Below are 16,695 nucleotides of genomic sequence, written 5' to 3' on the forward strand. Positions count from 1 at the left end.
TCTCAGCACCTGGAACAGGCCCTACAGTACAAGTGGGGAATCAGTGTTCCTTCAGTGAATGAATATATTTGTGTGCAAGCTCATCTATGCACATTTGTGCATGCTAAGTAAGAAAACTACTCAGACACGGCCGTTGCTTGAACCTTAAGAGTCCTAGTGACTTATTTCTGTAATCTATGTGGCAGTTACTTGGCATGGAGGAAAGCACACACTGAATTCTAGATCCAGGTCCTAGACCCTATAGTACCAGTAGTAGTACTGTGAATGCAGGACCTCAGTTAACTTATCTGGGCCTCCATCTGTTCCCTATATTTTCAGATGTGCAGGAGATGCCCTTAGGCCTAAGATTCTCTAATTCTATGAGCCTTGTTCTCTAATTTGATTTTCCTGTCTTAGGAAAAGTCACCTATTATTTCAGTACCTTAGGAAATCTGCCACGCTATCTTGTTACTTAAGTGAAGTTGTGATCTCCAGGATGAGCTCTAATCAACAGCACACATTTTGTTTAGTCTCCTATAGAACCCATGCTTTCTCACATTTTCTTATGGGTTTCTGCTACTCCAGGCATGCCTGTGAGTGGGATGTTAAGGGGGTACCTAAGGAACTGTCCTCTCATTAGGCGTTTCCGCATAGTGACCCCTCCTCACCTTTCTCCCACCGTCTGGTGTCTTGTCCCTGCAGAGAATATCAACAAGGGGAAAATATCCCCTCTGGTGCTTGTGACTTCTTCAATGCAAATTTTGCTGCAATTTCTAAATGTTGCAATAAATGGCATTGAGGAATCTGAATGGCTATTTGGAAAATACAGCCACCAATACCTCACCTCACATTGACACCAGAATAAATTCCAGATAACTTACAGAATCCCTATTAACAAGCCAGCCCTAGAAAAGCCTGAAGAAAATAGAATATTTATCAAGCTTACAGAGCGAGAAGGATTTGTAAAAGCTTAAGTGATAAAATAAAGCACAAATGAAAACAATCAAGAGATTTGACACATAAAAATTTCCTCAGTTTGCAAAAAATAACAGAAAAAGAGAAGCAAAACCAAAACCTGGGTCTGAAAAAGTGTGTTTACAAAAATGACAAAAGGTTAATATATTTACTACATGGAATATTCCTATAAACTGTTAAGAAAAGCTTTAGGCCTCTAATTGAAGAATTAGCAAAGGATATGAGGACATGAGCAGTCAATTCACAATGAAGGGAATAAAAGCTAACCACTTACATAAGGAAACACGTACAACCTCACTGGCAGTCCAGCTAAAACTCGAGGCTTATATTCCACCTGTTAAGTTAGGAGAACATTTGGTATTAATACTCCCTGTTGCTGGGATGATGCTGGTACTCACATTGCTGTTGCCCTGCAGAGTGGTAAAACTCCTTGGAAGCTAATTAAGCTGTATATACCAAGAGGCTTAAAATGTAATGCCCTGTGACCCAGTAATCCCATCTCTGGGAATTTATTCGTGGGAAAATATTCAATCAGTGAAATATTAATTTTAACTTTAAGTTTCATTTTAAGGAACTATTTAAGTAGACTGATCCCCTCCATGGATATAATACAATCATTTAAAACAATGCAAACATTTTCATGAATTTTTTGAGAGCCAACTATGTACAAATATCTAAAATAGCATGGGAAAATACAAAGTATTAGTTATCATTATTATTACATTTTGTTATGTATGTTTTATAATAGAATAATAATATTTTCTATAATGCTTACCATGATCCAGACATTGTTCTTAGTGATTTACATATAAAAACCTATTTAATTATCACGACAACCTTATGAGGCAAGTGCTGATATTGTCCCCATTTTATAGATGAGATAATTGAGGCACAAAGTTAAGTATCTTGTTCAAAATAATACAGCTACTAAGTGGTAGAGGTGAGATTCAAACTCACATATTCTGATCTAGTTTTTATTTTTATTATTTATTTATTTATTTTGAGACAGGGTCTCACTCTGTTGCTGAGGCTGGAGTAAAGTGGCGTGACCCTGGCTCACTTCAACCTCCACCTCTCACGTTCAAGCAATTTTTGTGTCTCAGCATCCTGAGTAGCTGGGATCACAGGCAAGGGCCACCACACCCAGCTTGTTTTTTGGTATTTTTAGTAGAGATGGGGTTTTGCCATTTGGCCAGGCTGGTCTCAAACTCCTGGCCTCAGGCAATTCACCTGCCTCAGCCTCCCAAAGTGCTGGGATTACAGGCATGAGCCACTGCACCCAGCCTGGATCTAGAGTCTTTATTCTTAACCTTAATGGCAACAACTTAAAAGTAGAAGTGCTTACTTTTTTAAGAATGAAAAGAAGTGCTCTAAAATGTAACAGTGCCTGTATTGAGGCAGCAAGATGATTGGTAATTTTTTTTATGGTTTCAATTTCCTAATTTGTGATGTTTTAAATTGTGCAATAATTAGGGGTTTTGTTTTGTTTTTTAAGTTCTCTTCAGCTAGTTGTCCTAGTGTGTGAAGTTGCATCACCTGTGCACAGGTGTCCTTCACCAAGATCTTTGTGATGCTGAAGAAGGTAAATGATCACTTGGGTCACAGTTAGCCTTGGACTTGGCTGGCAAGGGCACCATGACTCTTTCCACAGACATAGCAAAACAAGATGAGGACAGAAACAGGGGAGGCTGTTTGGACTAGGGATTACACATTGAGCAGGCTGGGCTGCATCACAGAGTGGCTGGCACAGCACATTGTATCTTTATAAATTTATTAATTTAGGTATTTCTGCCTGTGCCTTAAGCCTAAGGGTACTTGAATCTATGTTTAGAGATGGTAGTTGAAATTAATATGTTTTAATTCTAAAAACGAATTTAAAAGAATCACTTGCAACAGGCCAGTATTAGAAGATGGAGTTGCAATATCAGGGGTTCAGGGTCTCCACTGAAAATGTTCTATCTAGAAAATGTAACTAAGCTGGCTAAATATATAAGATAAGCAACTGGCAATAATGGTACTAGTTTTCACACAGCTTTCTTGTACCAAGAGAGGAGTCTGTAGTCTGAAGTCATATGCCATTGTTCCTCATGATCAGTGACTGAGGTCACATATTTGCAGTTCTAATAGGAGCAAGATTTTTAAAATTGTGAACTGAAGTAAGAGTTATCTGCCCTGGACCCTAAGTGCAGTTCTGACAGGAACAGGATTTGAAAACATTGTAAGTGGATACGTATTTCTTCCTTTCTCTTTTTAAAAACTTTAAAAAATATGGTCACTCTAGAAAATTTTGAAAATGGAATAAAAGTAAACATGACACCAATAATTTTACACTCTAGGAGTGTGTGTATATATATGTGTGTGTGTATATATATATACACATAGATATATATGTGTGTGTGTGTGTATATGTGTGTGTGTGTGTGTGTGTGTGTGTGTGTATATATTATTTTTTTTTTTTTTTTGAGACAGAGTTTTGCTCTGTTGCCCAGGCTGGAGTACAATGGCGCCGTCTCCACTCACCGTAACCTCTGCCTGCACAGGTTCAAGTGATTCTCCTGCCTCAGCCTCCCAAGTAGCTGGGATTACAGGCCCATGCCACCACACTTGGCTAATTTTTTGTATTTTTAGTAGAGATGGGGTTTCACCATGTTGGCCAGGCTGGACTTATTTTTTAATCTCCTAATAAAGGAAGTTAGGTTCTAACATTTACAGTCACTAGATTGCTTAATTAACTGATTTGAAGGGAACTGAAGAATAGTCTCCCTATATTTTCTCCCTTAACCTACAACTATGGGGTCACGTTGAATCTATAAATCATTTTGTGGATAATCGACATCTCAACATTCTCAAGTCTCTTGAACCAGGAACAAAGTCTAGCTCTCCAGTTACTTAGGGTTTATAATGTACATCTTTAGGCCGGGTGCGGTGGCTCATGCTTGTAATCCCAGTATTTTGGGAGGCCAAAGTGGGCAGATCACTTGAGGTCAGGAGTTCAAGACCAGCCTGGCCAACATGGTGAAACCCTGTCTCTTCTGAAAATACAAAAACTAGCCAGGCATGATGGCGCACACCTGTAATCCCAGCTACTTGAGAGGCTGAGGCAGGAGAACTGCTTGAACCCGGGAGGTGGAGGTTGCAGTGAGCTGAGATCACTTTACTGTACGTTGCTTGGGCAACAGAGTGAGACCCTGTCTCCAAAAAAAAGTACATCTTAATTTATCACAGCAGAACTTCAGTTAATTGATTAAACCACTTCATATGTTGTAGAAGAACCTCACACTAGTAGACTTCCATTTCTCTCCTCCTAGCCTTTATGCTATTGTCATATGTTTACTTTAAAAATGTTTTATAAACCCTATAAAACACTTATTTTTGTTTAAACAATGTTACTTTTATCTTTTAAAGATATTTCAATAATTTAAAAATTATGAATTTATCCATGTGTTTATTATTTCCAGCCTCTTCATTCTTTTGTGTAGATCAGTTTTATATCTGATTTCATTTTCTTCTGCCTGGGCTTTGAACATTTCTTGTAATTCAGGTCTGCTGGTGATGAATTCCTTCATTTGTTTTAATGTGAGCTTTTGTTTCTTGCCTTCATTTTTGAAATATATTTTTACTGGGTATAAGATTTTAGGTCGGCAGTGTATCTTTCAGTACTTTAGAGATGTTGCTTTACAGTCTTCTTACTTGCATAGTTTCCAGTGAGAAATCCACTGTCGTCCTTGTTTTTGTTCCTTTGCACATATCTTTCTTCCTCTGACTACTTTTAGGATTTTGTTCTTTAGCACTGGTTTTGAGCAATTTATGATGTTCCTTTGTATAGGTTTCTTCGTGTTTCTTATGCTTGAGGTTCATTGAGCTTCTTGAATCTATGGGTTTATGATTTTCCTCAAATTTGGAAAATTTTTGGCCTTTTCAAATCTCCGCCCTCCCCACCCCACCAGGGATTCCAATTAAACTTATTTTAAGCTTCCCAAAGGCATCCCTCAGTTCACCGTTGCTCTTTTCATTTGGGGGAATTCCTTTCTCTGTTTCATTTCAGATAGTTTCTGTAGCTATTATCTTCAGGTTTACTCATCTTTTCCTCTGCCATGTCTAATGGGATTACTGCTGGCAACAGACACTGCAGTTTTCATCAGTAGAAATTTTATTTAGATCTTTTTAATATCGTCCATGTCTCTGCTTAACTTCTTGAACATATGAAATACAGTCACCACTGTTTTAATGTCCTTGTCTGCAAAGTCTAACAACTGTGTCTGTTCTGGGTCACCTATGATTGGTTGATAATTCTCAATTTGAGTTGTGTTTATCTTTTTGCACATCTGATCACCTATGGATGCAGACATTGTGATTTTTACCATGTTGGGTGCTTAATATTTTATATTCCTATACATATTCTTGACCTTTGTTTTAAGATGCAGCTAGCTACCTGGAAACCTCGTTCCTTTGGGGTCTTGCTTTCATGATTCTTTGGCAGGTCTAGATCACTAGGCAGTGATTTATCTAGGTTTAACCCACTACTAAGAGACCTTTCTTAGTTTTCCACCTAATGCCCTGTAAATTACATGTTTTTCCAATCTGACTAGTAGAAACAGGCATTATTTCTAGCCCTCTCTGAGTGCCAGGCACTATTCTCTAAGTCTTTTAGGTGGCTTTTCCCCCTCCAACTATGGGTAGTTTCTTCATCCCCATGCTCTGATCCATACTTTGCTGAATACTCAAGGGGGACCCTCTCTGTGTCTCTGGAGTTGTTTTTTGTGCTGCCCTTCCCCTCTGATACTCCGTCTTGCAAAGTCTGGTCAGACCCTCAGCTCTGTCTCCTCCACTCAGGGCGTCTGTCAGGTTCCACCTGGTTCCTCCTCTCTGCACTGAAGCCTGGAGAGTCTCAAGGCAGGAAACTGATCAGTCATATGGCTCACCTCTTTTGTTTCCTGTCTCTCAGGGACCACTTTTCTTCATTGCCTAACATCCAGTGATATGAAAACTAGCATTTGGTATATTTTGTCTGATTTTTTTTTCAGTTGTTAGTAGTAATGGTAAACCCAGTCCCTGACACTGTCTCTTGAGTAGAAACAGAAGTCTTCTGACACTAGATTTTAATGGCCTGCTGACTCGTTTGTATCTGGCTTTGAGGGAGAGGGTCCAGTGTACTGATGAAGAGCACGGACCCTGGAGTCAGACCAACTCAAACCTCTTCTCCACCACTTCCCAGCCATGTGATCTAGGCCAGATTAACCTTTCTGTGACTCCATTCCCTCATCGTAAAATGGGGCGGATAACCGTTGTGCCACATAGGATTTTTGAAAAAACAAAATGAGGTCATTTAAAGTATAACACAGTTCCTGGAAAGCGGTAACATGTTCACTACATCTTAGCTATTACTGTCATTTTATTTTAATTCATGGAAGACCTTAATAAACACTTCTCAAACGAATGAATGCCTGCTTTTGGCCTCCAGTACCACAAAGCGGGTAGGTACCTTAAGGCCTGGGATCCCTCAGTGGTGGGGGAGCTGGGGACATGAGCCTGTGCTCCCAGAATGATGATGCATCTGTGAGGCTCAACTCGTCACCCTCAGTTGCTATCATTCTAAGGATTTTCATCTCAGTAACAGACTGGGTTATTTGCTTATTTTTTAGGGGAAGACAGGAAGACCCCCAGCGAATCAAATAGCCCCTCTTCATCCTCCCTCTCAGCCCTGAGTGATTCAGCCAACAGCAAAGATGATTCAGATGGCTCCCAGAAAAACAAGGGCGGGAACAACCTGCTGGTCATCTCTGTCATGCCTGGGAGCCAGCCCTCACTGAACAGTGAGGAAAAACCAGAGAAAGGTAAGGAGGAGGTGGGTGTGAGCCTGCGCAACCCTCTGCACCCGGGATGACCCATTCTTGAGAATAAGCCCTGGACAGGAGCAATGTCAGAAACTGATAATAGGCCCAGGATGCAGTATACTAGGCCTCACCTAAAGTTTGCATTTCTTTTGGCTTAATTTGCATTCGAGTATGGGGTGGAAGGATGGGGAGGGTGACATTGACTCCAATGTTTGTACATTTAACTGCTTTTAGCACGGAGATATGGGGAACAGTGCCTGGAAGGGTATAGTTGTCAGGCGTCTGAGGAGGTGGGAGGAAGGCGGAGCTTGACTCCACTCCTGCCCTCCTCTCCCCGCTGCCCTGGGCACCTCTATACCCAGCTTCGGTCCTTGCAGGGTTCGAATGCGTTTTTTGCAACTTTGTCTGCAAGACGAAGAACATGTTTGAGCGTCATCTGCAGATACACCTCATCACCCGGATGTTTGAGTGTGATGTGTGCCATAAGTTCATGAAGACCCCCGAACAGCTGCTGGAGCATAAGAAATGCCACACTGTCCCCACCGGTGGGCTCAAGTAAGGAAAGCAAGTACAGAACCTTTTACTGCGTTGTTATTCAATACCCTTTCCCCTTCCCTACCCTGTCCCTTCCCGTAAAGGTTTTGGGAGTCATGGAGAAGGGAAGCTTGGTATGAGGGGAGTTAGTCAGGAACCCCTGCTGCCTTTAGCTGGATTGAATTAGCCCTGTCCCCCTAGGGTGTCAACAGATGTCAGTAGAAGAATCCATTTTGCAAATATCCCGGGATTCAGAGCAAGAAAAAAGACACGTTGGAACAACCCAGCATGCAAGAATAGACTCCTCCTACACTGCCTGAGTTTTGTTCAGACTTAATTTTGATGGACTCAGGGCTTAGTGTCCCCAAGCATAAATCATACTGTCACCAAGACTCACCATCTCTGTTTCTCCAGTGGCTTGCTACATATCCTTTAGTAAGCATTACAACCACCCCATCCTCCAAAATTGGACAGTTTGAACAGGCAGGAGGCAACATTTTTCATGCAAAGATCATGTGCTTCATGGTCCTCCTGCAAACATACTGATGTCTTCTTCCCAAGATCTAGACAACGAGCATCATCTTTAACCAGTATTTTCAAGAGGCTCTTTGGTCTCAAGTGAAACCAATCAATTAATATCAAACACACTGTGTGTCTGGCTTGATAATAGGTGCTAACGGGCACACAGGAATAAAACACCATTTCCACCCTCAAGAAATGTATGTCCTAGTACTACCTAATCTGCACAGTGAAATCAGAGTCCCTGTTCACAAGGCACTTAGGGTCTGGTAAAGAGAAAGCAGCACAGGTAGGAGGACACAGAAAGACACAGTTTTCAGGGCATAATTACTAATTCTCAGCTAAACGATCATGTTGAATGAAAAATTACATTTACTTAACACGAGGGGGATAAAAACCTTTTGTTTTAAAACATGTTCATCATTGAAACTCGCAGCCTGCCAGAGAGGTGGCATGACTCCCCCAGACGGCTGAGGAAGGGAGAGATGGAAAGGACCCTGGGAGTGGAGTGTTGGGGGCAGTGCGGGCTGGGTCCCCCCAGGCCCCTGCCTCCTCAAAAACTCCCCCCACACAGGAGAATCAGGGAACAACAGGACCTACCATTGAACTCCATTTTGTTTCACTCGTGGGGGTGCTTCGAAGGGAGGGGGAGGGGAGGGCAGAAGGGATTGGGGAGGGGGTGATTATAATTCAAGGAAACCAGTAGATGGGAAATGCCTAGCGAGAGCTTATTTGGGGATTTGATTTGGTTCGTTCCCACTGTCCCTTTATAAATATTTGTGTGCTCTCATTTTAAAAAGAAACACCAAAACCATGTTTTTCTATGGTTGGACCAGTGCTCACTGCCCTTCCCAGTAGCCCAATCACACCCATGAACGTTGCAGCCCCTGCCAGTTGTGGCTTTGCCAGTTCGCCTTTCCTCAGGGACCTCCAAAGTCCCAAGCCTCTGAAGCCATTGGGGAGAATGCACAGTGAACTCTGATGCTTTTGCTGGTACAGACACTTCCCGTGCGGTGCTAACCGTCCCCTGTGTAATAGTTTATGTTCTAGGATGACCAAGTAGAAGAATACTTTGAAAAAATTGATAATGCCTTCTGGCTATACAGTGAGTCTTTGTTTTGTTTTGTTTTGTTTCCTTTGCCATATCAGAGAATTAATTTGCCTGAGAGAGTGTCTTTAAGAAAATAACGGGAGCACGGAAAACCCTTAGCACTTTGCCTGAGCAGTGAAAGAAAGATTGAGCTGTGGGTCACAGAAATGTCCTTAAAATGAAACAGACTGCTGATGTCTAAATTGCTTTTCTGTGATGGAACTGCTTGTACTCTATATCCTGTTCATAATGCAGATCAAATAAGATTATACTATTATTTTTCTTTTGCCGTAGCTCAGGACAGTGGTGAGTTTCAGACTCCTCTAGGTAAGGCCCAGCTTGGCGTAGGGGTTGTGTGTGCACCTGACCTGGGAATGGGCTTTATATTTCTCTCGTGTGCACTCTTCTGTGAGCTGAGGTTCAAAGGCTAACGGCGAGCTTGGCGCTGAGGAGGCCGTGCACGGTGCACTTGGTTGTGTTGGGCTCTGCTGAACGCCTCTCCAAACCCTCCGAGGACAGTCCACTCCTGGGCCCTGCCCTGCAGGAGCCAAGCAAGAGCTGAGGCAGCCACTTTTGCATTTGCATTCTTTGTGGAAAGAGAGCAAACACGCTACAGTTCTCATATAAGCCACTGACTCCAGCCTGGCAGCTTCTAAAAGAGAAGCTCAGCAGAGTTTGTTAACATGGCCTCACCACTCCTCGTGGCCCCTCTGGACAGCCAGGAGGGTTAGTGGTAGCATAGCCTCACTGCAAAGGATGGAGAAACTGAGCCACAGAGAGGCCCAGGCTAGGGTATCCAGCTCCAGCCTGACAAGGTGATGGAGCTGGGACCAGCATCCACCCTTCCAGAATCTACCTAAATTGCCTGTGGAGACCACTCAAATAATGAACCAGTATGTCCTGAGTGCTTACCATGTGCTGACTACTCTACCGAGCACTGCAGAGAATGCAGAGGAAATGTAAGATACGGTCCTGCCCTCTGAGAATTTCCAATCCAGTTGGATTATTATCCTGTCTCCAGCATAATCATGTATTAATAATGTCTTTGAGCTCCAGATAACAGTTGTCTCCCTCCCTCCTCCCTTCCTCATTAGCAGATGGGCCGTTGGGTGGGCTTCCTTCTCCTCCCATGCCCCTGCCATAGTCCTCAGCTTCCTTTCCCGACAAAGAGCCAGTCCTGCAGGGAGATATGTTTTACGAGTACATAGATATGCACACACTCACACAGAGATACACACACAGGCCTTCTCATCCTAACAACCCCTTAATAAGCACGATTCTGACCCCTGTGACTTTCTGTTTGCTGGAGGTAGCACTCCCCCTATAAGCTGTTCTTTAAAACCTCTTAGCCTTTCTGCGTGTGCTTGGTGTGGTGCATGAAAAGTCGATTCTTTGTGTTGCTCCCATCTAGAGGGGAGGTCAGGAGGTTTAGACCTCTGCGCTGTCTGGTCGGGAGTGGGGAGGGCTCCGAGGGGCCGGGCGGGGGCTGGAGGGGAGCACCAGCAAATTGATTCCTGGCACTTTATCTGCTCCCCTTGGTGAGGGCTGGCCTTGCCTGTATCGGCCGGGAGACCCAGAATAGGCTGAGCGGACCTCGCCAGAGCTGCTTGCCAGCGGGGACTGCTCTGTCAGTAGGGAGAGCCAAAAAGGGCCGTTCCACCCCTGAGAGGCGGCAAGGGCTGGGCTGGGCTGGGCAGGTCAGGCCTCAGACACTGTGGGGTGGTGTGAGGGAAGGCTGGTGAGGCGGGGAGAAGTGCGGCTGCCTCCGAACCTCCCCGGCTGAACCTGCCTTACGTTGCTTCCCCCGGCAGGTGCCCATTCTGCATTTATTCCACCAACCGCCCCGCTGCCATGGAGTGCCACCTCAAGACCCACTACAAGATGGAGTACAAGTGCCGGATCTGCCAGACGGTGAAGGCCAACCAGCTGGAGCTGGAGACGCACACCCGGGAGCACCGCCTGGGCAACCACTACAAGTGCGACCAGTGCGGCTACCTGTCCAAGACCGCCAACAAGCTCATCGAGCACGTGCGCGTCCACACCGGGGAGCGGCCCTTCCACTGTGACCAGTGCAGCTACAGCTGCAAGCGCAAGGACAATCTCAACCTGCACAAGAAGCTGAAGCACGCCCCACGCCAGACCTTCAGCTGCGAAGAGTGCCTGTTCAAGACCACACACCCTTTTGTCTTCAGCCGCCATGTCAAGAAGCACCAGAGTGGGGACTGCCCCGAGGAGGACAAGAAGGGCCTGTGTCCAGCCCCCAAGGAACAGGCCGGCCCGGGGGCCCCGCTCCTGGTGGTCGGGAGCTCCCGGAATCTCCTGTCTCCCCTGTCGGTTATGTCCGCTTCCCAGGCTCTGCAGACCGTGGCCCTGTCAGCAGCCCAGGGCAGCAGCTCAGAGCCCAACCTGGCACTCAAGGCTTTGGCCTTCAACGGCTCCCCTTTGCGCTTTGACAAGTACCGGAACTCAGATTTTGCCCATCTCATTCCCTTGACAATGTTATACCCCAAGAACCACTTGGATCTCACATTCCACCCTCCCCGACCTCAGACTGCGCCTCCCAGCATCCCCTCACCCAAACACTCCTTCCTCGCCTATCTCGGACTGAGAGAAAGAGCAGAGACTGTCTGAGGGCAGCCATGTTCTGTACCAAAAACAAAGAGACAAAAGACAAAAAAAAAAAACCCACAAAACTTAAACACAACCCCAGCAGGTGTATGTTGCTGCAAAATCTACAGACCCCCATGGGTCTGAAACATGTGTACTGTATATCTTTAGTAAGGAATAGAGAATTGGCTCTGTGTGTATACCTATTGCATTGACCTGAAAGCTGCTTTATCCAATCTTCAGAGAGGTGACCTACTGCATACTTCTACCTTCAGAGGCATGCCTCCCCAGCCACCCACTCCCACTCTCAGCCCTTCTCCGTACTTTTCTCTGAAAGGAATCTTGTCTTGTTAAACCCTAAAGAGAGTGTCCTTAATAGCAATCAGCACTTGTAAGCTTATATACTGGTGCATTTGGTTTTCTGTTGGGTGAATGCGGTGTGTGGGCGTTTGTGGATTCTGAAAGAGAAAGCCGTGTGTCGTGTGCCATGACATTTCTATTGCACATTCTTTGTACTGGCTTCTTTAACAGCGATGAACGTTCTTTTCCCTCCTGGGTTGTTCATCCACGACAGTCTCTCCCTGTGCTCCTTCATCACCTTTCCCTCTCTCTTTGACGGCTACAGAGTGGTAGGGCCTGGTGCTTAGTCGATGAAGGAATGGTAGACATCTACAGTGCTGCTGGAGATTTCCACCAGAGCGCTGGAGACCTTGTACTCAGATCTTCTCTGGTGACGAAGAGGCGAGGAATCAAGTGACTGATCTGGAAGAAATATCTCGCAGCACTGCAGCGAACATCACAGAACTTAAGTGTGTTTTGTGTGTGTGCCCACACATAGACAAATGTGTACGGTGCACACACATAGTGCATCATTTTTTAAGGGCAGATTATATATATATATATATGATGTATTAATTCAGTGGTTACCATTTGTTTGCAGGAAAAAGAAATGTATGAGTGAAAAAAATTTATGGTTGATAAATCCAGCCAAGGAGATTAAAAGGGGTTTGGATAAATTCTGGGTATAAATGCTCAGACTAAAAAAAAGAAACGGCAGTTTTGCACAGTGCTGTGGTCTTGCACTAGTTTTTGTTTCTCATCTGAAAAAAGTAAAATAAAAGGAAGAAAATGTACCTTTTTTATGGAATGAGTAGACTGTATGTTTGAAGATTTAGCCACAACCTCTTTGACATATAATGACGCAACAAAAAGGTGCTGTTTAGTCCTATGGTTCAGTTTATGCCCCTGACAATTTTCCATTGCGTTTTGCCGGTCTTCTGGCTATATCGCGGTATCCTCCATGTTATTAGTAATTCTGTATTCCATTTTGTTAACGCCTGGTAGATGTAACCTGCTAGGAGGCTAACTTTATACTTATTTAAAAGCTCTTATTTTGTGGTCATTAAAATGGCAATTTATGTGCAGCACTTTATTGCAGCAGGAAGCAGGTGTCGGTTGGTTGTAAAGCCCTTTGCTAATCTTAAAAAGTAATGGGTGATTTAAAAAGAAAAAAGGAAAAAATCTTTGGCTGAATATGTTCATTGCTTGTATTTTTAAAACAACAGAATTTCCAGTATGAAACAGGCTGAAAGAGCAGGAAGAAATGTTCTTTGTATAATAATGGGAAGTTTGGAATATGAAAGTTTATATATTTAATTTATCTATTGGAGAACTGGTGTACAGGAGGAACACTTTCTTACTGTGTTGCTGTTTTCCATCATGTGTTATCCTAAGAGTTGGGGTTTTTAAAAATCTGTTTCACCAGGGGAAAATAAAAGCATCCCTAATGTTCTTCCTCTAGTCAGTTTGCTCTGCTGAAAGCTCCCTGGAAATTAGTACAGTTCTACAGGAAGCCAGAAGACTGTACTGTCTGTCCACACCATGGTCTCCTCAGTCCCCTCCATGCCAGCCCCTCCTCCCCACACCCAGCAGGCATGCTACACCTCCCTTTGCCAGTCATCCCGCCATGGATGGGGAGTCTGCTTGGTGCCCTGGCAAATCTGTTTACACTAAGGAGATGCCCACAGGGACAGGGAGGCCAAACCAGCTAGAGCGGGAAGCTCCCAAACCCTCAGTCATTCTCCGGCAGAGACCTTTGCTCTTGGCCGGGTTTGAAACGATGTTCAACCTCGCCACGTCAATGTCTCAATAAAAGACACTATAGATAGTTATGGACAATACACTCCAAGAATACTGGGCTTATGGGTGGGTTGGGTTGTTTTGTTTTCAAGTCATGTCTTTATCCCCATATAATGGAGAATGTGCCACTTGGCTAATAATGTGTTTTCAAAATTACAAGTTCAGTGATGACAGGAAAGAGGGCTAAAGTGATCCCACAGAGGCTGGTAGAAAAGGTGAATCACACTCAAGCACCAGCGGGTTAAAAACCTGAAAGGGTGGCCCTGACAATTCGGACTATAGGTTTTACAGCATGCCACTTGTGCAATAGGAGGTCTTAGGATTGAAACTTTCAAGAACAAGAGGGGGTGAAAGAAGGAGATGTTTACTGCTCAAATGCCATGCATTTCACTGCTTGCCACTGAACTTGTATTTGAATGACTTAGTCATGCTTAATATAATTGGGCAACTTTTTTAGCACTTTGGAAAGAGTCATCAATCTTTCTGGTAAATTATAAAAGTTTTCTGAGTGAGAAAAGGTGTGTTTGGAGTTTGTTTGACTTTTTATATTATTATTGTTATTAATAAAGAAAAAAAACTACAGCATTTTTCAGACTCCACCCTAGAAAATATGTACCCCTGAATTTGGTTTGCAGTTTGATACTCAGGGAAGGATGTATTCCATAGATATCCTTTCCGTGTAAAACACTAACATCTTTGAGAAATTCACCTACCAACTAACTTCAGTTGTTGTCACTATGCATTCTTCAATGAAAACTAGCTTATTTTTCCATATAGTAATGCAGTTAGGGTTCTCAGCACTTTCTTTCTTCTATCCTTTTTTTAACTCTTCATATTATGTTCAGATGATCATACTGTCAAGGTTTGTGTACATTACTGAAAATTTGTATTGTATAAAGCTTTTTGCATTACAAGGCTGTACAGGGTCATTTTGACAGTAACTGGTATATTCCTTTGCATCTTATGTTGCATTGCCAATTTCTAGTGTATCCAGTTTGAAAGTATAATATACTCTAATTAAAAAAAAAAAAGTTGGCTATACTCTTGTTTCTTTTTCTTTTTTGGTTTGCCATCCTTGACTGCTTGTTAGTCTCAGGGTTTTGTTTGTCTTGCTTTGTTCCGTTTTTTACTTCTCAGTGTATTTTAATCAGATTTCAGAAGTGTCCACTCCTGGTTTTAACTGTCACAAAATTCAAGTGTTGAACAGTGATGGTTATAATGCAAACTGTTATTATGTACATCTTTAATGGCCATTAAGGTTGAGAGCATATCCATCATTCAGGACAGTGGCAGGCCAGCTCCTTCCTGAAATTACTTAGTGACATTTGAAAGTGTTTGCCAACCCTATCCTCTCCTGCTTAACATCATTTCATTGACCCCATAGCCAAAGGGGGGAAAACAGATGAATAATTCCATTTATCTTAATGAAGTTGGGCAACTATGAGATTTTAATGAGTGGAAAAATTGTATGTTTTGCAAACTAAATAATAATCTATCCAAATGCAAGTAATAATAGTTCACCATTCAAGAGAAGGTACCAGAGAAAGAAACTGAGACCAAAGACAGAGAGAGAAAGAAATGAAAAACATGCTAAGTTCAAACAATTTTTTAAAATCCATTTTGTTCTATCTATTTGAGACCTTTCCATGAATCTATGATGGTTGACAAAAATATATAAAGCAGCAGAAGAGACTGTTTTGCCTGGTTTGTAATTTGCATGCTTATAAATATAATGTCCTTTGCTTATTTCAAGCAATTGTGAACCACTTCACTCTAACATTTAAAAAGATCAAATTTACTTTTTAAAAAATGAGATAATGTAGGAGAAGCCACTTTGAAAATGGCCAGTCACTAATTAGACACTATTTTCTCTTTTATTTTTTCATCCAACAGCTATTTTTTAGGTGATTGAGTCAAATACGTTAATTTGATTCGAATACTAATTTTGTTTTGAGGTGGCCGGTGTTGAAATAAGCCAGACTTCTTTGATTTTTGCTAGTGCTACAGGCAGATGTGGCTTCTCATTTTGTGTACACTTTTTTTTCCCTTAAACTCCACAGCTACCTTACATTTTCCCTGAAGTTGAGAATAGCCAGCAATACAAAGAAAATAATCATCAGTTTAGTAATCATTTCCCCAGAAATGGGCCTTCAGTGACTTTGAGAAATGGTCTGGAAACAGAACTGTTCGTGACAGAACAGATCACACCCTCTCCCATCTTGACTTCTCTGGAAAACGGTGTGTGGACCCCGGCATCTGCAAGCCAGTCATGAGGCCTTTGTTTAAATTGTAATCCAAGCACAATTAGATATTTCTCCTACTGTCATGCTACATAAATATAGTTTAAGCTAAGACACAAAGCCATGTTTTCTATAATGTGTCCACTGCTGATTGATTGTTTGGGAGCCACCAACAAACTGTGCCTGATCATTTAACAGAGCTGCCGCACTGGTCACGGGAGCAAGGAGAAATAGCAAGCCATGGTGAGCACGTATTTCCCCTTATCCACAGTCAGAAGCACCACGGTAGAACCCCTGCCTGCCAAAGGTCATGTGGGACTTGTGAACAATTTGAAGGGGAAGACACATCTCATTAGTCACCTCCATGCTTTCAGTCTGTGGGGACGAAGGAGAGCCAAGAGGTGCTTAGTGAGAGATGGAAGCGGATAGCAGCTGAGTGATTTCATCGGTGCTTCCAGAAGACAGAGAATATAGAACTGGAACCCTTCCCAGCAGCAGCTTAGAACCTGTGAGCAAAATCACAAGCTATAAGGGGTCCCTTGGAGATTTAGGATTCATTCTAAGGAGCCATCCATCACAGATATTCAAGATACTCCAGCCAATATTCTTGCTTACATCATTCCCTCAGAATAGAAGAGTCCCACACAAAATGGGGTTTATTTTGGGAATAACTACAATTAACTAAGCAGGCAAATGCCTGTAAAACAGGCCCCAGGGTAAGTGAAGTACAGTGACTCCAAGAAATTGGGGCACTCCGTTTTTCCCTGTGCAACATCTG

At 43.1% G+C, this 16,695-nt stretch overlaps 1 protein-coding gene across 8 annotated transcripts in view; it reads left to right on the forward strand.

Moving 5' to 3' along the window:
* The window catches only part of ZNF827 (zinc finger protein 827), a 175,568-nt gene extending 160,850 nt beyond the window's left edge, over nucleotides 1-14,718 (forward strand). For 2 of the 8 annotated variants that reach the window (XM_023227148.1, XM_023227155.1), the window contains 3 exons: nucleotides 6,597-6,788; nucleotides 7,166-7,343; nucleotides 10,743-14,718. In XM_023227148.1, the coding sequence (XP_023082916.1) occupies nucleotides 6,597-6,788; nucleotides 7,166-7,343; nucleotides 10,743-11,562 (1,190 nt within the window). In that variant the 3' untranslated portion in view covers nucleotides 11,563-14,718. Of the gene's footprint in view, nucleotides 1-6,596; nucleotides 6,789-7,165; nucleotides 7,357-7,523; nucleotides 8,500-8,879; nucleotides 8,947-9,225; nucleotides 9,259-10,742 lie in introns of those variants that run through there. The other 6 variants (XM_023227168.1, XM_023227182.1, XM_023227174.2 and 3 more) reach the window with 6 other exon arrangements.
* The last annotated feature ends 1,977 nt before the right edge of the window (nucleotides 14,719-16,695 follow it).

The sequence above is a fragment of the Piliocolobus tephrosceles genome, chromosome 3 (assembly GCF_002776525.5).
Source record: "Piliocolobus tephrosceles isolate RC106 chromosome 3, ASM277652v3, whole genome shotgun sequence".
NCBI classification, from domain to species: Eukaryota; Metazoa; Chordata; class Mammalia; order Primates; family Cercopithecidae; genus Piliocolobus; species Piliocolobus tephrosceles.